Below are 27,596 nucleotides of genomic sequence, written 5' to 3' on the forward strand. Positions count from 1 at the left end.
GAGATTGAAGAACGTTCCGCTCATATCACGTCCCGTCACATTATAACCAGGCAAGCAGCGAGCGAGCGGAGCTATTTGAACATGACGTTAACATTCCATGGCTGGAAATACGCACACTATTTTGAATTCGTGGAACTGAAAGACAACAAGAATGTTGTCGTCAAGTGTAAACTGTGTGTTAGTTCTTCGAAGACTCTTTCTTGTGCCAGAAACACCACCTCAAATCTCCTGAAACATTTGCTACGCCAACACAGCAACATGAAGTTGGTGGAAAGAGAACCGGACCGTGATGAGCACGCTGCAAAAGGTAGTCAGCCTGCTGCTAAACAGCGCAAACTAGATTTTAATGGTGGACAGCAGCAGGCCATGTGTGAAAATGAAGTAACGAGGCTTGTGGCTAGGTACGTGGTTGATGAAATGCTGCCGATATCAACCATTGACTCTCCGTCGTTTAGACAGATCCTTGGGAAAATACCGGTCAGAGGCAACAAAAAACCACCGGGTAGAAAAACATTTGCGAGCTATCTGGATAGGGAATACACTTTGATGGAAGCCGAGTTGAAGAAAGCATTTAAAGAGATTGACTATGTTTCTACAACTGCCGATATCTGGACGGCTAACAATAAAAGCTTTCTCGGAATGACCGTCCACTGGATCAACGGAACGACTTTAAAGCGGGAGAAAGCTGCAGTGGCCTGCAAGCGGATCCGGGGGAGACACACGCACAATGTTATCGCTGCGGAGATCGAACAGGTCCATTCATTTTATGGACTTTCAAACAAGGTGACGGCCACCGTAACAGATAATGGATCAAACTTCGTTAAAGCATTCAAAATGTACCAGCCTGTTGACTCTGACTCAGAAGGACATGAGGAGGAAAATGAAGTTACATTCACTAACGTAGCAGACGCCCTGTACACTGAAGGTGATGGTGAGTTTTTTCTCCCCCCTCATCACCGATGTGCATCACACACCATGAACCTCATCTCCACCAATGATGTAGAAAAGTGGCTGACAGCTAGTCCTGATACCAAAGCTACATATAGAAGTGGAATCGCCAAATGCACAGCCCTCTGGACGAAGGCTAGCCGTTCTACTGTGGCGTCTGAGCTTGTAGAGGAGGTCAGTCGTAGAAAACTCCTAGTGCCCACGTCCACACGGTGGAACTCTTTCTTTGAGGCAGTCACCCGAATCACAGAGATCCCCATCAGTGACCTGAATGGCCTGTGCGTCAAACTGGGAATAAAGGGCTTTACTGACAAGGAGTACCAGTTCCTAGGGGAGTATACAGTCGTTATGAAGCCTCTCACTGTTGCATTAGACATATTACAAGGGGAGGATAACTGTTTCTATGGTACTATTCTCCCGACCCTTGAAGTTCTGATGTCCAAGACACTTGCCCTGAAAGTCCACCTTTCTAAGATGACAGCTGGCCTTCCCGACGTCATTGTACAGGTGAGTCAAACAATGTGATATAATTCACTGTATGTTATAGTTTTCAGTCACATTTATACTGTGTGTGTGTGTGTGTGTGAGAGACAGAGAGAGTGTGTGAGTGAGTGAGTGAGTGAGTGAGTGAGTGAGTGAGTGAGTGAGTGAGTGAGTGAGTGAGTGAGTGAGTGAGTCAGTGAGTGAGTATATAGCTACTCTATTAGCGGGCCGGTGATCAGTGTATTGACACAAACTTCATTTTATTTCAGGCAATCAAGACCCGGTTTGCCAACACACTAGAGAGCAGAGATGCACGTCTGGCCGCTGCAAGTTTGCCGAAGTTTAAACTCCGGTGGATGAGAGAGGAAGAGAGGAGAGAGTGTACGAGAGAGCTGCTGATGTCTGAGTGTCGCGCAGTGCTCCCCGACACCACAGACACCGTCCCAGCCACTTCCTCATCTGTACCCATGGCCTCAACCAGCAGCAGTGAATTGGACTTTTTTTCTTTTGAAGAAGAGCCAGAAGACATGTACTCAGCAGAAAAGGAGGTGATGGACTATTTGAGCGCAGGACAGGGGACAGAGATCCTCAATCAGTTCCCAAGGGTCAAAAACATTTTTATGAAATACAACACCCCCATTCCATCCAGCGCACCTGTGGAAAGACTGTTCAGCTTAGGAAGTTTGGTGCTGACTCCACGAAGGAATAGACTCTCAGATACAAGGTTTGAAAAGCTTCTCCTGATGAGATACAATCACCATTTCTGATGTGAGCAGATAAATAGCCTAAGCTTGCGGTGAAGTAGTAGTAAGTTGGATCCATATTAGGCAGAATTGAGCAGAATTGAGTGTAGGCCTACGTGTGTGTGTGTGTGTGTGTGTGTGTGTGTGTGTGTGTGTGTGTGTGTGTGTGTGTGTGTGTGTGTGTGTGTGTGTGTGTGTGTGTGTGTGTGTGTGTGTGTGTGTGTGTGAGTGAGTAGGCCTACTTTTGCCTAGTTGTTGCTGGAGGCCTTTGATTTTTGTTTCAGTTTTGATTTGTTTGCTGCTGTCTTATGTTCTCACTCTCAGTTTAAAGGGTTGTATAAAAGATAGAAAGGATAACATGTCCAAAGGTTTATATTAAGCAGGAGGGCAAATAGCATTGCCTATTCAATTGAATTGTATGTAAGCCTATTGTTGCTGTAGGTTACAGTTTTTTGTTAAATATTGTTTTCACTTTCAGCAAAAATAAATAACAGAAGGTGTTTAAAAGGTTGTCTCGTCATCAGTTTGAGCCAGGCGTGCTTTTCATCTAGCCTGTCACTTTTAGGGATTCCTAGGCTGCAGACCAAGTTGCTAGTTTGAAGCCTTAAGTGTGTTTAATGGTGATTACGGAGATTCACACAGGGACGTACTGGGAAAGTAATATATTACATAAGTAACTAGTTACTTTTGGCTGGGAGTAATAAGTAAAGTAACGATATTACTTTTAAAAAGGGTAATGAGTAATAAGTAATATATTACATTTTTTGAGTAACGAGCCCAACACTGTGCACCAACCACAACTCTACTTCTGAGAAGCTGGAGCTGTTACCACGAACCTAGCCTGGCCCACCAGCACTGCACTGCACTGTAGGTTGACACTGAGTGCCCATGTATTCAAGGGCTGCCAGCTGGCAGAATGGGAGTCGCTGCACACTCTAGCTCCGATGCAAAATATTTATTTAGCCTTCCGACTTTGTTTGTACTGCAAAACCAAGCCTGGTTAAACAGACAGCTTTTCCCTGCTAGATTAACAGTCTTATTTTATCTGTCCCCAAACCTCTCTAGCGTACTGTAGACTAAGACTAAGTGCCACTGATTGTCACACACCGGAGTGTGTGAAATTTGTTCTCCGCATTTGACCAATCCCCTGGGGGAGCGGTGAGCAGCAGCGGTGCCGTGTTCGGGAATCGTTTAGTGATGCCCCCCAATTCCAACCCTTGATGCTGAGTGCCAAGCAGGGAGGCAATGGGTCCCATTTTTATAGTCTTTGGTATGACTCGGCCAGGGATCGAACCCACAACCTCACAGTCTCTGGGCGGACACTCTACCACTAGGCCACAGAGCTGGTATACAACAACCTCACCCCTCTCTAGCGTACTGTAGCTACTATTCCACCACAGTCTCTGGCATGTGTGTACATAAGGCTGCATCTCCTTTCTCTTCCTCTTCTGAGTGAGCACTTGTTGACGTCCCCTCATGGATCTGAAAGGGATGAACAGGTATAAGAAAGTGTCAGATCACTCTAAATAGCCATTGCATGTGTGGGCACAAGTGGACAGTTGAGGGTGAAGTGTTATGAATTGTTGGGAAAAGCTGCCCTGACTGACCATCCGCCAACAAGGCATCGCAACGTTTATTAGGGGGCCAAGCACCAAAGGTTCGTTCGTTCTAATGACAAGACTGCCGCTACAGTGGTAAACCACATGGGGTCCCTCAAGGGAAATGTTAGGCCCTCTGTTAGAAACCTGGGTGTCTTCTTTGATCAAGCTATGCACTTGGACAAACATGTCAAATCCCTAACGCGTTCCTGTTTTTTCCACCTCAGAAATATTGCCAAACTCCGTATCACATACTGAATTAGAAATCTCTGTCCATACATTTATTTAATCACGACTTGACTACTGTAATTCACTGTTTACCTGCCTCAACAAATCCTCTGTGGGACAACTTCAGCTAGTCCAAAATGCTGCTGCAAGACTACTCACCAGGTCAAAGAAGACATGCCACATCACCCCCATCCTGGCCTCCTTGCACTGGCTCCCAGTTCACCTCCGGATTGAGTTCAAAGTCCTGGTGTTCACCCACCGAGCTCTTCACGGACGGACCCCGGCCTACATCTCAGAACTTTTACACCCTCACTCTCTGAGTCGGTCTCTGAGGTCATCCGACCAGGGTCTCCTGGCGGTGCCCCGGACCAGACTAAAAACCCAGGGTGACAGAGCATTTGAGGCGGTTGCGCCAAGACTCTGGAACGCTCTTCCCCAGGCCCTGAGAGAGCCATCCACTGAACTCATGTTCAAAAAACTTCTTAAGACACACATGTTCAGGCAGGCCTTCGGCCATCTATAACGCCTTGCTGCTCGCAATGTTGTTTGTTTTTTTCTGTTCTGTGTCGTTTTAATTTTGTCTCGAGTTGTATTGCCATTTTAATTTATTACTGTAAAGCACTCTGTGCATCCGTGCTGTGAAGAACGCTATATAAATAAAGCTTACTTACTTACTTACTTACTTACTTACTTACTACAATATAAAAGTAAATGAATTGCAGATGCATCCATACATACACTTGGTTCCCTCTGGTATTCAGGGCCTCAAAGATGAGCGTCAGGATCAACTTGTAATACTTCCTGGGGTGGCACAAAGCAGGGAGTAGCATGTTACCAAACAGTCTCACTAGCAAACAGATACCAACACAACAACGGACACCAACCCAGAGAAGACAAACTCTGGATCCTCCCCAGCTCCCACTGAAACTGTCTTTCTCTCTCTTCCTCTACAAGCTCCCTGTCTTTCTCCTCAAGCTCAAATTGCTGCTCTCTCCCTCTCTTTCCTCTGCTCTACCCACAGAGCCACTAGAGAAAATTGCTCTTTCAGCAATGCTATCAAATCACTCCTTGTCATAGGGGAGGCCTCCATTGCGCCACGCGCCTTAGCCAACTCAGCTAGCCATGATGACCCAGTAAGGCTTATGAACTGCCATTTAGTAAGCTGATGCAGAAACGCGCCCGCAGAAGCCAAGGAGGCCCTTCCTACTGTAGGTCCGCTAACACCAGCCATAGCTGCTCCCCCTAGCATCCAAGCTAGCACAGTACTCTGCTGGTCTGATTCTAAAAAATGACAGGGGGGGTCATTTATTTTGCCATACAGTGACACACGCATTACATAGTGAACGGCGACACGGCACACACACACACATGCAACTTTCGGGGGCCGCCGGTGGAAACTGTTCCCTGTTTTTATCACATCCCAAGCCTACCTCTCCCAGGGGCAGCCAGGAGCAGTGGGCAGCCATCGTTCATGGCGCCCGGAGACCAAGTCCAAGTACTCAGTCCACGTCCTGGTCAGGCACCGGATGGTGATCAGTGGACAGCTCTGCCCCTCTCTTTACCCGAGTGTCCAAAACACATGGCCTCAGATCAGATGATACGATAACGAAATCGATCATCGACCTTCGGCCTAAGGTGTTCTGATGCCAGGTGTACTTGTGGGCATCCTTGTGTTCGAACATGGTGTTTGTTATGGACAAACCGTGACTAGCATAGAAGTCCAACAACAAAGATAATAAATCTAGTAATTATATTCCGTAAACTGAGGCATGTTTAAATGATTTTATTGTGAGCTCACAAGGTATGTCTGATCTCCAGAGCAGGGATATCAGAGTACAAATGTGTGGTCAGAAAACAATGAGTCTCATACTTCAGCCAAAATGACCTCATCTTAAGACCTCCTCCTCCTTATCTCTCTGGGCTAGTGGAAAGGGCTCTCCCCCTCCCCCAACTTAACATTCTTGAAGCTCACAGACCTGCTTCCACACACCACAAAACACTGATTCTTCTTCCAGGAACACAAGGTGATATTTACCCCACGCTGCCCAGGGACATTCACAACAGCTCTTTGTCCTGTAACATCTGGGCCCCGACGCCTGGTTTTAGATAGATTGAATCCAGCTTCATCAATGAAAATGAGGTCATGACGCTGTGCAGCTGCGCCAAATACCACCAATAGGCCGTTCACACCTCTCATATTGAAATGAATGGAATGCACAAGAACAAGAGCCCTGGATCAGGTCCAAATCCATCCAGCTTGCTAATAACACCACCAGCTAACATTAGCTAGCCAACACCAGATATAAATCTAAGCAGGCAGATATGAATAGGCTACAGCAGGATCTTGACTAGTCTAATGCTAGAAGGCCATAAACGCAAATGAAAACGGATCATGGATCCCTTTACCCGCCCCAAGTCCTCATTTTACCATACTTTGGAAAACAAGTACCCTAACACACCCTATAGAACATCTCATCTATGGGCTGCAAGGATTTAATCTGAGAGAAATAATAATAGGCACAAATCCTTATTAAATCCATCTTAATTCATTGCTTTTATCTCTAGCAAGATTGATTATGCTCTCCTAAAGCTATAATCAAAGTTTTGATGACTGAGGCCCAATTTAGGGACCCAAATAGGATTGAGTCCACCCAAGAAAAAACAAAACGAATAATTCCCTTTATTGGACTAACTAATCATAGTCTACATACCAGTGATTATACCAATATGAGGTCATTTTAAGATCAATCAAACATTCAGTTCCGAGTCCGGGTCCAGAACCAAGGCTACAGCCAACAGAGAAGACCTCAGTTTCAGTTGCTGGCGATTTAGACTGTTGGCACTTATAGTTAGAATGAGGAGACCTTCAGCTTTTCAATAGCGCTGAAGATGGAGAGCAGACACATTCACACTTGGGAACCATCTAGTCTACGTATTGTCTGTCTGAAGTGGTCGTCAGTAGTCTTGTGTTCAGACCTCTCATATTCAAATGAATGGAAAGAAGTAGCCCTGATCCAGGTCCAGGACTAAAGAACAAGAAGAGACTGCACCTTTTTATCTGTGGAAAACAAGGAGGAACATGGTCAGCACTGGACATTCAATATAAGACCTCACATAAATGAAGAGGTCACGCATAATGCATGTCAGAATAATAATGTCATAGTAATGTCAGAACTGGTCACTACCATTACTGTACTATATGCTATGGTTGGGTTATGTGTTCTTAACAATGTCCAGTAGGTGGCAACAGAGGTTCACCTAAGCACTACTACTTGTTAATCACCTAGGTAGATATAGCAGTGCAGTGTCAGTTAGTCAGTGATGGCCATGCCCTGTAATGCACTAATCCAAAGTATATCAGTAAATGTCAGTAAATGGTTACTCCGCTGTCCGACCTTGATTATGTAATATAGTACAAGATATTACAATTACATATCCAGAAAAGGGCGTCAGGTAGTTTCTGGTCTCAGGAGGCGGGCTCTAGACCGGATCTGAACAGTGAAACGCGTCATTGTTCCCGGCTTTCACCGATTGGTTAAGAGCATTGAAAAGACTAGCAGTCACGACATAAAGTGTATATAAATTGTGTTCGTAATTTGTGTCTCTCTCTACCTTGGAAACTTTTCACAGTTGAACATTGTTTGTCACGCCTGTAAAGATTCCCTATTGCAAAGATTTGTTTTATCCATCTGAAGAAAACAAGAGACAAGCTCTTTATTCTTTTTGAGTAAACAAACGTTTCCATCACAACCTACTCACTAGCCTTTCACTGTAGGCTACGACAATCCTCAATTCGGTAAGTTGTATGTTATTTTTTTATTTTTGAAAGATTAGAGCGCAGCCGTTTGGGGCTTCGGTTTAGGAAGTGAACTTCGAATGAACAAGGGAGGGTTAGACGACTGTTTTTGAATTTGAGTCTAGGAGAGGGTTACTGTTCTTTTGTTAGTTTGTTTTTTAGTCCAGGGGATCATATACACATTTGAATCGAAAACAGAATAGTTTATTCATCTTTTCGGAATTCAGCAAGCTGTTTTGTATGACCATGTTGAGAGGGAAGCGCGTGAAGCGAACATACCGACATGCGGTCTGTTTTCAGTGAATTTCTCTGTTGCTGGTCGTTGCTGCGTGCGTTCACTTCTTTTTTTCGCTGGTGACATTAAGTGGAGAGCATGGCCGTATAACGTAATTCATAAGCAAATCTAGAGGCCACCACCTGTGCTGACTCAAAAAAAATTGCTGATGTGACCGGTCTGGTCTTGTACGCATGTGTTTCTGCATTGTGTATGTTGGCTTTTGGCGTTCTTCTGTTGCTCTGCGTTGTGTAATTCTTTGTAAGCCTTGATAAGAGTTGCAGCACCATCTAATTATGAACCATGATGTTGATAGCCTTCTGTGTTGTGATAGTATTGATAAAATCACCCCAACACGGGATTGGAAGCGGCGACAGATGATAGATTTATTGTACAAAGATACAATCACATGGAACACTGGGATGTTTCCCTCGTCTCTCTCTCTCCCTGCTTCTCTGGGATGTTTTCCTAGTCTCTCTCTCTCCCTGCTTCTCTGGGATGTTTCCCTCGTCTCTCTCTCTCCCTGCTTCTCTGGGATGTTTCCCTCGTCTCTCTCTCTCCCTGCTTCTCTGGGATGTTTTCCTAGTCTCTCTCTCTCCCTGCTTCTCTGGGATGTTTCCCTCGTCTCTCTCTCCCTGCTTCTCTGGGATGTTTCCCTCGTCTCTCTCTCTCCCTGCTTCTCTGGGATGTTTCCCTCGTCTCTCGCTCCCTGCTTCTCTGGGATGTTTCCCTCGTCTCTCTCTCTCCCTGCTTCTCTGGGATGTTTCCCTCGTCTCTCTCTCTCCCTGCTTCTCTGGGATGTTTCCCTCGTCTCTCTCTCTCCCTGCTTCTCTGGGATGTTTCCCTCGTCTCTCTCTCTCCCTGCTTCACTGGGATGTTTCCCTCGTCTCTCTCTCTCCCTGCTTCTCTGGGATGTTTCCCTCGTCTCTCTCTCTCCCTGCTTCTCTGGGATGTTTCCCTCGTCTCTCTCTCTCCCTTCTTCTCTGGGATGTTTCCCTAGTCTCTCTCTCTCCCTGCTTCTCTGGGATGTTTCCCTCGTCTCTCTCTCTCCCTGCTTCTCTGCTGGCTGCGGCAGTGGCGCGAAGTCAAGGTCTTAGACTTCCCTCCCCGCATGGTGTTATCAGCGGCCCAGTCCCAATGTCCCCCCTAAACCCTCAAGCCCTGAGCCCTCACAGACTTATTGACGTCACCTGGTAAAGTGGTTGAGTGCCAGAGGCTGCAAGGGCTCGAATTGGTATAAAAAGGAATGGGACAGCACTTGCGACATCACATTACATTGACGTGAAAACACATTTCTTACTACTGTGGGTGTGGGGCTTTTTTTTATCAAATTTTCAATTTTACATGTTTTTCTTGTAGGCCTTCATGTAAATTAATTTTGGGCTTTGTCAAATCCCCTTTACATTATCCGAACTCTGTTACCCTCAAAACATGTCTGTTCAACTTGTTGAAATCATTTCATTTTGTGGTGATATGCGAACTATATTATTGCCTGTGATTCTTGTTTGTGATGAATCCAAAAGTATTTACTTAAGAATGATAATATATTATGTATACACATTCCTGCACCTCACAACTCTTTCCATATTCATGTTGGAAATCTCAATTCAAAGAACACTGCACCGAAATGGGTGATTAATGTCATACTGCTTTTAACTGGGAAATCATATGATTTAGAGCAGGGGTGGCCAACCAGTCAGAGACTAAGAGCCACAAAAATTACTGTGGTACCACCCAGAGCCACACCAAATATACCAGCGTTTCTCAACCTTTTTTTCAGTCACTGCACCCTTCATAAGTACTTAAAATCCCAAGGCACCCCAGTCTAAAATAAGAAGAAAAACATTATTGTCCATTAAATATACATTTAAAGTTAATTTATTTAAAATTAATACATACAAGATATTTTCTGACATAATATATTTTGGAATGGGCTGGGTTAGGATGGACTGGGCTGGGTTAGGCTGAACTGGGCTGGGCTGGGCTGGACTGGACTGGACTGGACTGGGCTGGGTTGGGCTGGACTGGACTGGGTTGGGCTGGACTGGGCTCGAGATGAGGCTTTGAAATGTCCCAATGATGTCTGGCATATCAGACAGAATGGCTTACCATTACGTTCTATGAAGAAAAAATTACTCTCCCCACTCGGGTAAAAAATGTCCTGTGTTCGTCTTCATATTTTCTTTTAGCTGCGCATTTCTTTCCAGCCATTCTTTGGTTGTGTACAGTAGCCTAGGCTACGTTAGCTTTTGTCGTAAAAGAGAATGACCCACGCAAAGCAAATTATTTTGTTTACAATAGGTGCGTTTACATGACAAATATTTTTCAATCTGGTTGATTTCAAGCTGATTTCAGCTTCATTGATACATGGGATACAAATTAAACTGGTTGGATGTTTACATGCGACAACGAAACAAATGTTTTGAACGCGCACGCAGCCGTGAGTGATTGCGTTACGATGGTTACAAACAGCTGACTACGGAACTGTCGCGCGTGCCTTGATTAGTCAAGTCTTGAGCATGCGCAGAATGAACGCAGAACGCAGCATCAATCCGTTTCAAGGTAGTATACATGACGGACCAAACGGTTTCGAAAAGGTTTAAACTACCTCCTTGAAAGCGATTGGAATTTCAATCGGGTTGGGGCATTTCAGTCGGATTGAGGTGTTTATATGACATATTTTCAATCGGTTTGGTCTTCCAAACCTATCTGAAACCGATTCAAACTGTCCATGTAAACGCACCCAATAATTTTGTTACCAAGGTGATTTGCTACCTATATGATTGGTTTGAAGTGGTTCTCACGCGACTTCCTCACTAGCGAAACGAATCATGATTTTATGACAAATCTGCAATAAACTTAAATGGGCGGGAAGAAATGCACAGCGAAACTAGAGAGAGAGAAACGTTCTTATGGAATTAATGAATTTATTTTTTAATGAAAGGATGGAAGAGCCGCAAGCCAACTTTTTGGGGGGGATGGATGGAGGAGCCGCACATTGACGGGCAAAGAGCCGCGGGTTGCCCCCCCCTGGTCTAGGCTATATTGATAGAAGTAGGCCTAGGCTATATTGATAGAAGTAGGCCTAGGCTATATTGATAGAAGTAGGCCTAATATATATTATTAGAAGTAGGCCTAGGCTATATTGATAGAAGTAGGCCTAGGCTATATTGATAGAAGTAGGCCTAGGCTATATTGATAGAAGTAGGCCTAATCTATATTATTAGAAGTAGGCCTAGGCTATATTGATAGAAGTAGGCCTAATCTATATTGATAGAAGTAGGCCTAGGCTATATTGATAGAAGTAGGTCTAGGCTATATTGATAGAAGTAGGTCTAGGCTATATTGTTAGAAGTAGGCCTAGGCTATATTGATAGAAGTAGGCCTAGGCTATATTGTTAGAAGTAGGCCTAGGCTATATTCATAGAAGTAGGCCTAGGCTATATTCATAGAAGTAGGCCTAATCTATATTATTAGAAGTAGGCCTAGGCTATATTGATAGAAGTAGGCCTAGGCTATATTGATAGAAGTAGGCCTAGGCTATATTGATAGAAGTAGGCCTAGGCTATATTCATAGAAGTAGGCCTAGGCTATATTGATAGAAGTAGGCCTAATCTATATTGTTAGAAGTAGGCCTAATCTATATTGTTAGAAGTAGGCTGGGACTGACTGCCCCCCTGATCAAAAAGTCAAACTGCGCATATGAACATCATGTCACTAGAGAGACAGAAACAGCAGGATCCAGAGATGGTAAGGGACTGTGATAGAACTAACAGAAGGAAGTTCATAGAGAAACAACTAGAAATGAATCCAGAGGCCTATAAACAATGAGATGCAAATAAAAAGGCTATGTTAAGGGAAAGACTTCATGAACAATTAAACAGGACAACAATAGGCAGGCTTTTCAGAGATCGTGTCAGGGATGGACCCATCTTTGCATGTGTAAACTGTAGAATAATTAGGCATTACAATCAGGTTAAGAATATGAACACATGCTCATTTCTCATATTTCCAGAATCTATTCTGCTGCTCTCACTCAAAATAAACCATCTCTCCAGTCTTGAAAGTTTCCTTCCCTCCCTTCCTCCCTCCATACAGTCAGTCCCTACATCTCACCCACTTTTTCTCCCTCCCTCTCTTCCTTCATCCTTCCTTCCTCCTGTCTCTCCCTCCCTCACCCGTTTGTTTTTTATGAAACCACCCCCTCTCTCCCCCAGGTATGTGAACTGTGCCCGTACTGAGGAAGAGCAGAACCTGGTAGCGTTTCAGTACCGTGGAGGGATCCTGTTTCGCTGCTGTCGGCTGCTGGCTGTCGGGAAGGAGCTGCTGGTCTGGTACGGACAGGAGTACAGATACAAGAGCATCTCCTTCAACTACGTCTGGGAAGAAAAGAGCACCGCTAGAGGTATCTGTCCTCAACTCTTCTTCCCTCTGTCTTCTCCATCTCTCTCTCATCCACCTCTTTCCTTAAAGCTGAAAGAACAAGAGGTCTGCTGGTCTTAATAATAACCGCTGTCCAAGTAGCTCTCCTCTACCGTCCTTCCTCTCCTCTGTCCTTTTCCCATGGTGCCAGCCAGCAGGCAAGACATGGGCATACAGCGTGAAATTCAGGTCACTCATGGATGCAACGATACAGAGGGCACTATGTCATGAACTGCAATGGTGCCTGTGCAAATCGCTGTTGTGAGACACGCAAATTGCCAATATTAGGCAGGCACACTTGCTCAGAACAAAATGGAATGCTGTTAGTTGCCATGGAACATGGTAGCTTGACTTATCTTTAGGAGTGCTAGCTTACTCTAGCTATCTAAGGTAGCTATTGCCGTGGGCTTCAATGTATTCATGCTTGTATTCTCTCCTTTCTCCTCTTTTCTTTTTCTCACTCCTCTCTCTCCTCTGTCGCTCTCCTTCACTCGAGCTCAGCCAGAGGAACCTCTTACATATCTTTCTCTCTCCTGTCCTCAATCTGAAGTTGTGGTGTCGTCGTGTTTCGCCCCCCACTAGTTACATACGTATAAACACTCTATACAGTATTTGCACTTGAAATACAGGTGTGAGAATCCTTTTTAATGTTTGTCTCTTTCTCTTTCACTCTCCCAGGAGTGATGTCAGACTTGTCCCAGACTCAGGTGTTCTCCTGCTCTGTGTGCCCATTCACCTACACCTCCCAGATCTACCTCAACAAGCACCTGAAGAGGAGCCATGACAACCTCTACGTCTCTCTCTCTCGTCTCTCGAGCAGACAGATCAGACCAGAGATTCTCTCCTCCTCCTCCTCCTCTCAATCACTCCCTATCATCACCTCCAACACCCCCCTCACCCCAGCTACTGCCCAGAGACAGAGAGACACAGACAAGCCAAGACCGTACCACTGTGAACAGTGTGGGAAGAACTTCACTAAGTCAGGAAATTTAAAGACACACCAACGTGTTCATACAGGAGAGAAGCCATACCACTGTGACCAGTGTGGGAAGAACTTCACTACGTCAAGAGATTTAAAGACACACCAGCGTGTTCATACAGGAGAAAAGTCATACCACTGTGACCAGTGTGGAAAGAACTTCACTTCGTCAGGATATTTAAAGACACACCAGCGTGTTCATACAGGAGAGAAGCCATACCACTGTGACCAGTGTGGAAAGAACTTCACTATGTCAGGAGATTTAAAGAAACACCAGCGTGTTCATACAGGAGAGAAGCCATACCACTGTGACCAGTGTGGAAAGAACTTCACTATGTCAGGAGATTTAAAGAAACACCAGCGTGTTCATACAGGAGAGAAGCCATACCACTGTGACCAGTGTGGAAAGAACTTTACTGCGTCAGGAAAGTTAAAGATACACCAGCGTGTTCATACAGGAGAGAAGCCATACCACTGTGACCAGTGTGGAAAGAACTTCACTGCATCAGGAGATTTAAAGAAACACCAGCGTGTTCATACAGGGGAGAAGCCATACCACTGTGACCAGTGTGGAAAGAACTTCACTACGTCAGGAGAGTTAAAGATACACCAGCGTGTTCATACAGGAGAGAAGCCATACCACTGTGACCAGTGTGGAAAGAACTTCACTATGTCAGGAGATTTAAAGAAACACCAGCGTGTTCATACAGGAGAGAAGCCATACCACTGTGACCAGTGTGGAAAGAACTTCACTATGTCAGGAGATTTAAAGAAACACCAGCGTGTTCATACAGGGGAGAAGCCATACCACTGTGACCAGTGTGGAAAGAACTTCACTACGTCAGGAGAGTTAAAGATACACCAGCGTGTTCATACAGGAGAAAAGCCATACCACTGTGACCAGTGTGGAAAGAACTTTACTGAGTCAGGAAAGTTAAAGATACACCAGCGTGTTCATATAGGAGAGAAGCCATACCACTGTGACCAGTGTGGGAAGAACTTCACTGAACCAGGAAAGTTAAAGATACACCAGCGTGTTCATACAGGAGAGAAGCCATACCACTGTGACCAGTGTGGGAAGAACCTCACTACGTCAGGACAGTTAAAGATACACCAGCGTGTTCATACAGGAGAGAAGCCATACCACTGTGACCAGTGTGGAAAGAATTTCACTGCATCAGGAGATTTAAAGACACATCAGCGTGTTCATACAGGGGAGAAGCCATACCACTGTGACCAGTGTGGAAAGAACTTCACTACGTCAGGAGAGTTAAAGATACACCAGCGTGTTCATACAGGAGAGAAGCCATACCACTGTGACCAGTGTGGAAAGAACTTTACTGCGTCAGGAAAGTTAAAGATACACCAGCGTGTTCATACAGGAGAGAAGCCATACCACTGTGACCAGTGTGGAAAGAACTTCACTGCATCAGGAGATTTAAAGACACATCAGCGTGTTCATACAGGAGTGAAGCCATACCACTGTGACCAGTGTGGAAAGAACTTCACTACGTCAGGAGATTTAAAGAAACACCAGCGTGTTCATACAGGAGAGAAGCCATACCACTGTGACCAGTGTGGGAAGAACTTCACTGACTCAGGAAAGTTAAAGATACACCAGCGTGTTCATACAGGAGAGAAGCACTACCACTGTGACCAGTGTGGGAAGAACTTCACTACGTCAGCAGCGTTAAAGAAACACCAGCGCGTTGATACAGGAGAGAAGCCATAGCTATAGCCTTAGGCCTGGATTACACTACTGCGTTTTTCTGAGTTTTCGCCTGCCTTTGCGCCTAGCAATTACAATACCGAGGCCAAAATGAGGCTCGAACCCGGAGGCAGATCGATACGTCCGGGGCCACGTTTTGGTGCTTGAAATCCGGTGATGCGTTCTAGTGTAATAGGCAGATCTGGAGGCCTTTGGAAAAAAACTATAGGAATAGGGTCAGAATGTTTTTTTTTTTTTTTTCTTTAGCCTTTTTAATAAACATTGTATAACCTGAGAGAGGTACTGTAGAGTGTGTTAATTTGTGTTCCTGCCTCAGTATCCAACCCTGGACTGACCCCCCCTCAGTATCCAACCCTGGACTGACCCCCCCTCAGTATCCAACCCTGGACTGACCCCCCCTAAGTATCCAACCCTGGACTGACCCCCCCTAAGTATCCAACCCTGGACTGACCCTGCCTCAGTATCCAACCCTGGACTGACCCTGCCTCAGTATCCAACCCTGGACTGACCCCCCCTCAGTATCCAACCCTGGACTGACCCTGCCTCAGTATCCAACCCTGGACTGACCCTGCCTCAGTATCCAACCCTGGACTGACCCTGCCTCAGTATCCAACCCTGGACTGACCCCCCCTCAGTATCCAACCCTGGACTGACCGCACCTCAGTGTCTCTCCATGCCTCTTCCATTGCTCCCAGGGAGAGTCATGCAGGTGTCTGGTTGGTGTTCATAGACCTTTCTTGACTTTCGTTGTCTTTTATTATTGTTCTTATTAAGCTCTGCGTTGTGTTTTGATTACAATAAAAGACGGCCCCAGATCTCACACAATACCACACAGTCCAGTGTCCCTTTTTTAGGTGTATTCCAAATGAATCTCTCCAACACAGGATTTGAGCGACATCAAAAGCTGTTTATTACAGAACATACAAAAGACAATGGCATATAGTCTAATGTACAGCTGACCTGTCTGTATGCTGTCTGGACTCAAATCAAATCATCTGAGCTCGAGCACGGTTCTTATGTGGTTTGAGTGCCCCCACCCCCCCCTCATCTCTTCTCCGATAAGACTGTCTTGCTGGTCTCTTCTGTGGCCTTGTTTTGTCAAGTCAACCTACGCCGCCTTGGCGCTAACCACAACAATTGCTGTTTGGCACAGAGTGTACCAGCCATGGAATGTCATCTTTATCTCATAAGTCTATGGAAGAGGGACACCATTTCTTACAGAAAGCTCCAGCTACAGCCATACTCAGAGGTCAATCATTATAATTAGGAACAGCTAACAGGATCAGATTAAACCAATATTTCTCTGAAAATATTCAACACCTGCCAACACCAAAGTGTAAATAATTCCTCAATGGGACTGAGGAATGGGGAGTAAGGGGGTAACGGTGTATCCACCTGTGAAGTTATGTATGGTGGTTGGTGAACCAGTCCCAGACCAGAGCAGCCCGGTGGAAACTAACATTATCCCACATGACAACAAACCTGGGCTGCTCTGCTCCATCCTGTACAACTGCATTATATAGAGCACCATATATGTCATTGTGAGTGGAGTGCTTCTAAAGCATAGAGCGCTTTACAATATCTTCTCTCATTCACTCACCAATGGTGGCCAGCTTGTGTTAGCCTGCTCTTTGGGATAAATTAGTGTCTTACTCAAGAACACTTCAACGAAGCAGAGGAGATGGCTGGAATTGAACTGGAGGCTCCCAGACGGCTACTCTACCTCCTGAGCTGCTGCCGCCCCCTCAGAACATGATCATGTGTGCAGTACTGGATGGACCTAGGGTGGCATGGTGATGGAGAACTCCTTGCAGATGTAGGAACCTCTTGAAAATGTTTTCAGCCCTCAAAGGCCAAATGTAGATTTTTGCAGGGTGATTATCAACAATCTAGTAATTATATCCCGTAAACTAAGGCATGTTTAAATGATTTTATTGTGAGCTCACAAGGTATGTCTGATCTCCAGAGCAGGGATATCAGAGTACAAATGTGTGGTCAGAAAACAATGAGTCTTATACTTCAGCCAAAATGACCTCATCTTAAGACCTCCTCCTCCTTATCTCTCTGGGCTAGTGGAAAGAGCTCTCCCCCTCCCCCAACTTAACATTCTTGAAGCTCACAGACCTGCTGCCACACACCACAAAACACTGAATCTTCTTCCAGGAACACAAGGTGATATTTCCCCCACGCTGCCCAGGGACATTCACAACAGCTCTTTGTCCTGTAACATCTGGGCCCCGACGCCTGGTTTTAGATAGATTGAATCCAGCTTCATCAATAATAATGAACTCATGACGCTATGCAGCTGCGCCAAATGCCACCAATAGGCCGTTCACACCTCTCATATTGAAATTAATGGAATGCACAAGAACAAGAGCCCTGGATCAGGTCCAAATCCAGCCAGCTTGCTAATAACACCAGCTAACATTAACTAGCCAACTTCAGATAGAAATCTAACCAGGTAGATATGAATAGGCTATTGCAGGATCTTGACTAGTCGTAACGTTAGAAGACCATAAACGCAAATGAAAACGCAAGTGCTCATTTTACCATACTTTGGAAAATAAGTACCCTAACACACCCTATAGAACATGTAATCTATGGGCTGCAGCTATTGAGTCGGAGAGAAATAATAATAGGCACAAATCCTTATTAAATCAATTTTAATCCATTGCTTTTATCTATAGCAAGATTGATTATGCTCTCCTAAAGCTATAATCAAAGTGTTGATGATTGAGGCCCAATTTAGGGACCCAAATAGGATTGAGTCCACCCAAGAAAAAAAAAGTTCCAAAACGAATAATTCCCTTTATTTGACAAACCAATCATAGCTTACATACCAGTGATTATACCAATATGAGGTCATTTTAAGATCAATCAACCATTCAGTTCCGGGTCCAGAACCAGGGCTACAGCCAACAGCAGGAGGAGGCGGACTGGACTGGGAAGGTGTTTGCATAGTCCTTGAACTCTACTCCCTTCTTTTCTCCTCCAGATCCAGGTACCTATAGCCGTCACAACGTGGCTAGCTAATTGTAGGCTATTCTTGACCCACGTTAACATTAGCAAAGCGGTGTACCTGCGCACATGCACAAACAGAGCAGTGCTACAAAGAAATCTATCATATTTATTTTCTCATACACTGGGCGTTTGGTGTTGCCAAGCAATAGGCTCTTTGCTTTGCACAAGTTCCACTACTTCCTGAAATTCTTCAGGCATCCTTATTTCCTGTCCTATACCATTGTGCCGCACACCTGATTAATCACTTCCATCCAATAGTACAGGACAGGAAATACAAATGCCTGTAGAATTTCAGGAAGTAGTAGAGCTTGTGCAAAGAGCCTATTGTCAGACAGTACTTCAGGAACAGTGTAAATCACACAAGTCAACTGCTGGCACGTTGCATGTCTGTGACTGATAAATCATCAATGACGTGTAAATGGTTGAAATTCATGTTGAAATGAAGCCCTCTCTTTTCCATTGCAACTATAGCAGAGGCCGTTATTCACATAACAGCTGACCATGTTTGCTTTCTTCACTGACAGAGAGAGAGGGGCAAAGAGAGGGAGAAGATGAAAAGATTTCATCAAACAAAGCTCAGTTTTGGAAGGCGAACTGTTGAAGAAAGAGGTGATGATGGTGGTACACTGCCTACTCTTTACTTAACATGATGGGAAAAGCACATTGACGGGATAAATTGTATGTCTGTATATAGATAAACAAATAGACAGGTATGTAGGTGTGTATAAATATACACAGTATGCATGATTATGTTCGGTTAAAAATATATAATCTGTTGACAGGAAACCAAGAGGTACAAGAGAGTGGAAGAGAGGGGACAGGAGGAGAGGACATAGAGATGAGAGGTGAGATACCTGATGTTAGCCAAAGAGACACTATATTAAGTTAGATCCTGGCAAGATTAAAAAATAATGTGGATGGATGGATGGATGGTTGGATGGATGGATGGATGGATGGATGGATGGATGGTTGGATGGATGGATGGATGGATGGATGGATGGATGGATGGGTGGATGGATGGATGGGTGGATGGGTGGATGGGTGGGTGGGTGGGTGGGTGTTTATAGCTTATGTTTATGTTTTGTTAATTTGTGGACAGGAGATGAAAATGGACACCACAGTGGAAGAGAGGTGACAGGAGGAGACCAACATGGACAAAAGACAGGAGGAGAGGTGACAGGAGGAGACCAGCATGGACAAAAGACAGGAGGAGAGGTGACAAGAGGAGACCAGCATGGACATCAGAGTGGAGGAGGCCAGGCTGGGAGAGAGGTGACAGGAGGAGCTAGTCTCATGTTTCTAATAGATGGTGTGTTCTCATCAACATTCACTTAAGTTGTGTCCTCTCTGGATGACCTCCACTGCTCTCAGTTAAAGATAATATTAATCCAATATGATGCGTGTTGTTCTTTATAGATCTAGCCTCTTAATTCTGCTCTCAAAGTGCACCAGATTGAAGTGTGATAGTATTTTAAACTGGTCTAGTCAAAAGATTTACCAAGATACGTTCAAAAGGTTAAGTCTAGTTTATTGTGAAAAACAATACGTGCGCAAGGACTTCTCAAACAACGCAACAAAGGTGGTTTCGTCAGAGAAGTGAATTCAGCCTCTTCTAGCTGTGGCTTATATGCAGTCAAAACACAGGTAAAGTCCTTCTAGGATGTGATTGGCTAACTCATTGCACGTCATGTGAAATGGCAGGCGTGGCCAAGAGTATAGACATGTGACAAACAAAGAAAACAAAAGGTCTGAAGACGAAGGTGTGGCCCTTCTGACTTAAACAAAGAGATGAGGAAGAGCGAGGCACAGGGGGTGTTTACAATTACAAAATGGGGAGAGTTGAGGTGTTTACAATTACAAAGGGGAGACTGAAACTAGGGGTTGCAGGGGGCTTGATGAATACTTGGGGGGAGGTGATGAATTACAAGAGAAGTGAGAGGACAAAGGTTTAAGGTGTTTGGATGTAAATTCCTGGACAGAAGCACCACAACTAAATGACCTCGGTATTACAAAAATCCTGCGTACGGCCCTGGTCCTGAATGTTTCAGAGGGCAGATGATAACCTCCTTCTAAGCAAGGAGCAGGTGTTCATAACTCTGTCTGCATCACTACACTGAGGTGACATTTTGGTTGTACCGTCTGATCACAACACTAAGAGTTCTAATCTAATTTTTTCACCTATCTGTCTACATGTCTGTCTGTCCATCTCTATCTTTAATTGTCTGCCCCTGTTTTATTATTGTATCTGAGGCTTCACGTTTGGTGATGGGACCTCAGTGGGTGAGAACAGACATGCTGAATAGACATAAAGATCTAGGCATGGGCAGCATCTTTCCATCCATTTAAAAATAAATATGTATTATTTTACAGTATGCCAACCTACATTCAGTCTAGCCCTAACCCTAACCTCTTAGAGTGCAGGAAGTGTCGGCCAGCTGTGTCGTGTGTCTCCATTCTCAGCGTCAGTACATCGTTTGATGGTTCACCTGGGCCAGTAGACTAAGCAGAGCCTCGACCCAAACAAGGTGTCCTGAATGGTCTCCCAGGTCCGCCTTGTACAACTGAACTGTCAGCCCAGTGTTTCAGTGTGGTCTACAAGCTATTCAATAAAACCTGGAGAAAATGATCTGTATCTTGTCTTTACACTTACAGCACACATGCTGCACAAATGATAACCTTAATTGTATGACACTTGTTTTGTCAAATGCACAAGGGTATCTCTAACTTGGCTAGACTGTGGATGTGGTGACTAGTCCAGGCCAGTCAGCATGGTATAAGCTGCATACAGGTGAGCAGAAGCTGAAACGCTTGTTCCTTGGCTAGAACCAAGGCAGCTTGCCAGCAGGGTCAGGCCTGTGCCGGGAGGTCAGTACATTAGAACCCCCTTAGGCGGGCTGTATGTATCCTAGGTTCTCAAACTTATATTTGTGGTATAGAAAGGATGGATGGATGGGTGGATGGATGGATGGGTGGATGGGTGGATGGGTGGGTGGGTGGGTGGGTGTTTATAGCTTATGTTTATGTTTTGTTAATTTGTGGACAGGAGATGAAAATGGACACCACAGTGGAAGAGAGGTGACAGGAGGAGACCAACATGGACAAAAGACAGGAGGAGAGGTGACAGGAGGAGACCAGCATGGACAAAAGACAGGAGGAGAGGTGACAAGAGGAGACCAGCATGGACATCAGAGTGGAGGAGGCCAGGCTGGGAGAGAGGTGACAGGAGGAGCTAGTCTCATGTTTCTAATAGATGGTGTGTTCTCATCAACATTCACTTAAGTTGTGTCCTCTCTGGATGACCTCCACTGCTCTCAGTTAAAGATAATATTAATCCAATATGATGCGTGTTGTTCTTTATAGATCTAGCCTCTTAATTCTGCTCTCAAAGTGCACCAGATTGAAGTGTGATAGTATTTTAAACTGGTCTAGTCAAAAGATTTACCAAGATACGTTCAAAAGGTTAAGTCTAGTTTATTGTGAAAAACAATACGTGCGCAAGGACTTCTCAAACAACGCAACAAAGGTGGTTTCGTCAGAGAAGTGAATTCAGCCTCTTCTAGCTGTGGCTTATATGCAGTCAAAACACAGGTAAAGTCCTTCTAGGATGTGATTGGCTAACTCATTGCACGTCATGTGAAATGGCAGGCGTGGCCAAGAGTATAGACATGTGACAAACAAAGAAAACAAAAGGTCTGAAGACGAAGGTGTGGCCCTTCTGACTTAAACAAAGAGATGAGGAAGAGCGAGGCACAGGGGGTGTTTACAATTACAAAATGGGGAGAGTTGAGGTGTTTACAATTACAAAGGGGAGACTGAAACTAGGGGTTGCAGGGGGCTTGATGAATACTTGGGGGGAGGTGATGAATTACAAGAGAAGTGAGAGGACAAAGGTTTAAGGTGTTTGGATGTAAATTCCTGGACAGAAGCACCACAACTAAATGACCTCGGTATTACAAAAATCCTGCGTACGGCCCTGGTCCTGAATGTTTCAGAGGGCAGATGATAACCTCCTTCTAAGCAAGGAGCAGGTGTTCATAACTCTGTCTGCATCACTACACTGAGGTGACATTTTGGTTGTACCGTCTGATCACAACACTAAGAGTTCTAATCTAATTTTTTCACCTATCTGTCTACATGTCTGTCTGTCCATCTCTATCTTTAATTGTCTGCCCCTGTTTTATTATTGTATCTGAGGCTTCACGTTTGGTGATGGGACCTCAGTGGGTGAGAACAGACATGCTGAATAGACATAAAGATCTAGGCATGGGCAGCATCTTTCCATCCATTTAAAAATAAATATGTATTATTTTACAGTATGCCAACCTACATTCAGTCTAGCCCTAACCCTAACCTCTTAGAGTGCAGGAAGTGTCGGCCAGCTGTGTCGTGTGTCTCCATTCTCAGCGTCAGTACATCGTTTGATGGTTCACCTGGGCCAGTAGACTAAGCAGAGCCTCGACCCAAACAAGGTGTCCTGAATGGTCTCCCAGGTCCGCCTTGTACAACTGAACTGTCAGCCCAGTGTTTCAGTGTGGTCTACAAGCTATTCAATAAAACCTGGAGAAAATGATCTGTATCTTGTCTTTACACTTACAGCACACATGCTGCACAAATGATAACCTTAATTGTATGACACTTGTTTTGTCAAATGCACAAGGGTATCTCTAACTTGGCTAGACTGTGGATGTGGTGACTAGTCCAGGCCAGTCAGCATGGTATAAGCTGCATACAGGTGAGCAGAAGCTGAAACGCTTGTTCCTTGGCTAGAACCAAGGCAGCTTGCCAGCAGGGTCAGGCCTGTGCCGGGAGGTCAGTACATTAGAACCCCCTTAGGCGGGCTGTATGTATCCTAGGTTCTCAAACTTATATTTGTGGTATAGAAAGGTAGAACTTGCTTGGTTGGTTATGCAAGTGTGTGTGTGTGTGTGGTGCTGTTGATTTTCCTCCACACATCTCTCAGCCATATGTTTCCCCTATGTGGATCTGAAAACAGTGAGGGGGATGAAATTAGGTTGCTAAGAGAACTGCTAGTCACCAGAAGCATTCAAGAACATAACCTGTGCTGGAAAACTAGTGTATGAACAAATCAATACAAGTAGAGCACATCTACTGACAGGCTGGCTGAATGACTGGAAGACTGACTTGGGACCTCCACTGAGGACATCCCAGTCCTGGCTATGGATCAGTAGTGATGCTCCCCTGCCCCTGTAGTCCAGGCATTTTATGACATAACCTTGAACAAATTGCAACAGAAATTATTTCAACTGTTGTAGTGTCATACATATGTTCTTTATAACATATCAGTTAGTCCCCCAAAATCCCAGTGGTGGAAAGTAATGAAAAATGCAGATGGAAGGTATGTGACAAATATACCAATTTCCAATTTTCGCCTATGTAAAAGAAAAAGGTTTATGCATGTTTTCTTGTCTGATGTCCACACAACACTGTCCCCAATCAACCAGAAACTATATAGGATGCATCACAGTGCATATACAGAAATATATTTTTAATTCTATTGGCATTTGGTGAAGAGAAAAGGGGTGAATCTCACGTATTGCAACAGAAAATCTGACGTGTATTAATCAAATAGCTCAAGAGTCTAGAACCCTGGAGAACAGTCTACAGCCCTGTAGAGAACAGTAGAACCCTGGAGAACAGTCTACAGCCCTGTAGAGAACAGTAGAACCCTGGAGAACAGTCTACAGCCCTGTAGAGAACAGTAGAACCCTGGAGAGGACAGTCTGAGACGTAGAACCGTCCATAGCAGTGGACTACCTACCACTACCTGTGGGAGAAAATCACACGCCTGTGTGCGCGCGCGCGCACACTAGGGCTGGGAGTCCGAACTTCGGGATTCGAATATAATTCGAATATTGACAGAAATACTGGTATTCGAACGAATATTAGGCAGCCCTTAATATTCGAACCTGTTATAGGCATAATTTTTTGTTAATGTGTTGGCTAGCAAACGTTGCTTTTGATTCAGATTCAGTGGGTTTTTCACGCCTGGTGAAGTTGCAATCGCGAGCTCATTAGCAAGGCTATTGGACACCTGGGCTCCTGTAGGAGGTGACGTTAGTTAGCACTTAGTTAGCAGAACAATGGCCTCGCCAACGCCCACAACCACGCTGGAGGAGATCGAAATCTATACCCCTGACAATTTGAAGAGCGACGTGTGGCGTTACTTTGGGTTCCCCAAGAAAAGAGGAAAATAACTAGCAAGGACAAAGCAATATGTAAAATATGTAAGGCCGAATTTAAATATCACACGACGACCAGCAACTTGAGGGCCCACCTGTTAACATTACATCCCGGCAAGCTAGAAGAGGGAGAGGGATCTGGGGCGAAGCAGCCCAGAATCGACTCCATGCTACCTCGCTCTGATTCACGAGGCTTCCCGGCTGCCCGTCAAAGAAGAGCAACAGAGATGCTGGCACGGGCCATTTGCAAAGATATGAGGCCTATTAGCCTGGTGGAGGGGAAGGGGTTTGCAGCTTTCATCCACGAGCTAGAGCCTAGATACAAGATCCCCTGCCACAAGACCATTTCCGACAAAATAGCGAAGCTGTATGACACAACCAAAGAAGGAATAAGAGAAATGATGCGTGGAGAAAAAATTGCGCTGACCACTGATGGGTGGACGTCTCTAGCTACTGAGTCCTATGTGACGGTCACAGCCCATTTCATAGACGAGGACTGGGAAATGAGAAATTTCGTTCTCGACACGTCTGAGCTTCAAACCGTTCACACAGCAGAGAATGTCTCCACGTGTATCGACCGTATTCTACGAGACTACAACGTGGACCGGGAGTCTGTGCTTGCCATCACAACAGACAACGCGACCAACTATGTCAACGCTGTAGAGAGGCACCTGGAGATCACCGATATCCCCTGCATGGCTCACACAATCAACTTAGCAGTGAAGAAAGGGCTTGCAGAGCGTGCCATTGCAACACCAATCAGTCGCCTGAAGGCTGCTGCTCAGCATTTCAAGCACTCTGCTACAGACAGCTACCTCCTCGAATCCAAGCAGAAGCTCCTTGGTCTCAAACCTGTCCAGCTCATCAACGACTGCCCCACCCGCTGGAACAGTACCTACGACATGATCTGTCGGGCAGCAGATCAACAAGCCTCTGTTGCAGCGGTGATAATGGAGAAGAAACTCAGCCGTCTGGAGCTCAGCAGTGTGGAGTGGAGCCTTATGGAGAAGGTCAGTAGAGCCTAATGATGTTGGGTCTAATAATATACTTGCCTATTATGAGCCTAATGTTAACGTTACTGTTTACAAACGTAGCACGTTACAGTTTGTGTTTTGTTTACGTGGCTGACAGTACTGCACTTACTAGCAGCATAGCTAGCTAGCTAGTGGCGCTAGGATTAGTTATCCTAATTGTATGTTTGTCCCGCAGGTGAAAGACGTGCTGAAGCCGTTCAAAGTAGCCACCGTGGCGTTATCAACCGAAAACTACCCAACAGCATCAGCGGTCCTCCCCCTGCAGTACGTTCTTCTGTCACAACTACAGCCATCCACCGATGACCCGACAGGACTGAGGGAGATGAAAAAAATAATGTCAAGTGATCTAAAGGTGCGATATGGCCCCGGAAAAGATGCCTTCTTGCTACTTAACACCGCCAGCTACCTCGACCCGCGTTTTCACCGGCTGGTTCATTTGAAACGAGAGCAGCAGCAGGCAGTGCGAGAGGTGGTTCGTGTGGAGCTAGCAAAGCTCAACGAGGAGACACACGAGGAAGGCCAAGAGGAGAACGCAGTGACTAGAACGGATGAGCCACAGCAGCGCCAGAGGAAGAATGCTCTTAGCGCCATGGGGGACCTCTTTGGCGATGTGTATTGCCAAAAGTCACCAGGAGGTAATAATAATTACAAAAACATTTAAAGCTAATTTTATTGAGTGCCTTTCATAACTCAAACTCGCTATAGCCCTACTTGGAAATATAAAAAGTGCATTATGAAACTTAAACAGCACAATAACACTACTATTTTCTTTTAAACAGTTACTAAGCCAAATGAAGATGTGCTCCAAAGAGAGATGATGGTGTACGAGAGTGAGACCCTGCCCCCGTCTGACAGCAACCCGCTGTCCTGGTGGGAGGAGAAAAGCCTCAAGTACCCCCACCTCGCCCAGCTGGCACGGCGCTACCTGGCAATATGTGGGACCTCCGTGAGGGCGGAACGAGTGTTTTCCACAGCGGGGAACATAGTAACAAAGAAGCGCTCTTCTCTAGAACCAGAAAGTGTGAATCACCTTGTCTTTTTGGCCAACAACCTGTAGATGGTTGAGGAGGGTTGTTGAGTCTTACATACTGCAGCCAGATAGCCCATAATGGCAAGTTCTGATTTAGCCTAGGCTACATGTTTGATTAATGGGATATACATCCTACTACCTTTTATTTGTCTTTCAGTACCTAGCCTGACTGGCTTATTTTTATTTATTTTTGTCAAACAGTGAAAACCTACTGTTCAAGCCAGAGTCTGACATAAATTAAAAGAACGGTTGTTGACATTGTGTGTTGTATTTGCTTCTGAAAACATCATTTCTTATCAATATTGCCTATGATACAATGCCCACTAGTGGACAGAATGTGCACAACTTTATTTTAATACCTAGGTAGGTCTTTCTGTAAGAATTTAATGGTAAGAATATTATTAATAATAATTCGAATATATTCGAATATTATTATTAACAAATAAACGAACTTCGAATATGATTTTGGGGCAAAAGTCCCAGCCCTAGCGCACACACACACACACACACACACACGATTAGAGGGTCCACTTCAGGAGAGAAGAGAACATGAGCAGGATGATAATAATAATAATAATAACTTGCATTCATCATCATCTTCATCATCACATGTCGCCTGATGTGAATTTGCACACCCTGATCCTTTACAGCTGCTACATGCAACAGAACACTCAAGGCCATGTTTCTTGCATGTGCACCTCAGGCTGCTGCAGTCTGTCTTGCAGGTGCATCTGATGATCTTAAGAAGTTCTTGTGGAGCTGGTGGTAAGTCCGTCTGGACAGGGACAAGCCTCCCATCATTCTCTTTCCACCCCCATCCTCGTGACATGATACAGATCTGCTCGTCCTCCTCATCTACCACCCCAACCTCAACTCCCATGACCTCTTCTTCAAACTTGAGCTCAAGAAAAGCATGAAGCCACGCATCTGGAACATCAAGTCCGTCAAGCAGCAGCTAGGTCCCAGTGTGTGCACTCACATTCTCTTCATTCATGCTATAGCTGGGTGTGACACTACGTCCTGCCTTTATGGCATTGGGAAAGGAGCTCCCCTCAAGAAGTTCAGAGCCAGCAGCGAGTTCTATCAGCAAGCTACAGTGTTTGACTCATAG

The 27,596-nt window shown here is 45.0% G+C and overlaps 1 protein-coding gene across 1 annotated transcript; it reads left to right on the forward strand.

The window, feature by feature from the left end:
* Positions 1 to 639: 639 nt before the first annotated feature.
* Positions 640 to 27,596, forward strand: LOC311307178 (E3 SUMO-protein ligase ZBED1-like; the record flags this gene model as incomplete). The annotated part of the gene is made up of 6 exons (XM_084435978.1): positions 640 to 931; positions 1,184 to 1,354; positions 24,422 to 25,431; positions 25,631 to 26,090; positions 26,235 to 26,474; positions 27,322 to 27,596. 6 exons carry the CDS (start codon positions 640 to 642, stop codon positions 27,594 to 27,596), a joined length of 2,448 nt encoding a protein of 815 aa, XP_084292104.1.

This window comes from Borostomias antarcticus (assembly GCF_949987555.1).
Source record: "Borostomias antarcticus genome assembly, chromosome: 1".
NCBI classification, from domain to species: domain Eukaryota; kingdom Metazoa; phylum Chordata; class Actinopteri; order Stomiiformes; family Stomiidae; genus Borostomias; species Borostomias antarcticus.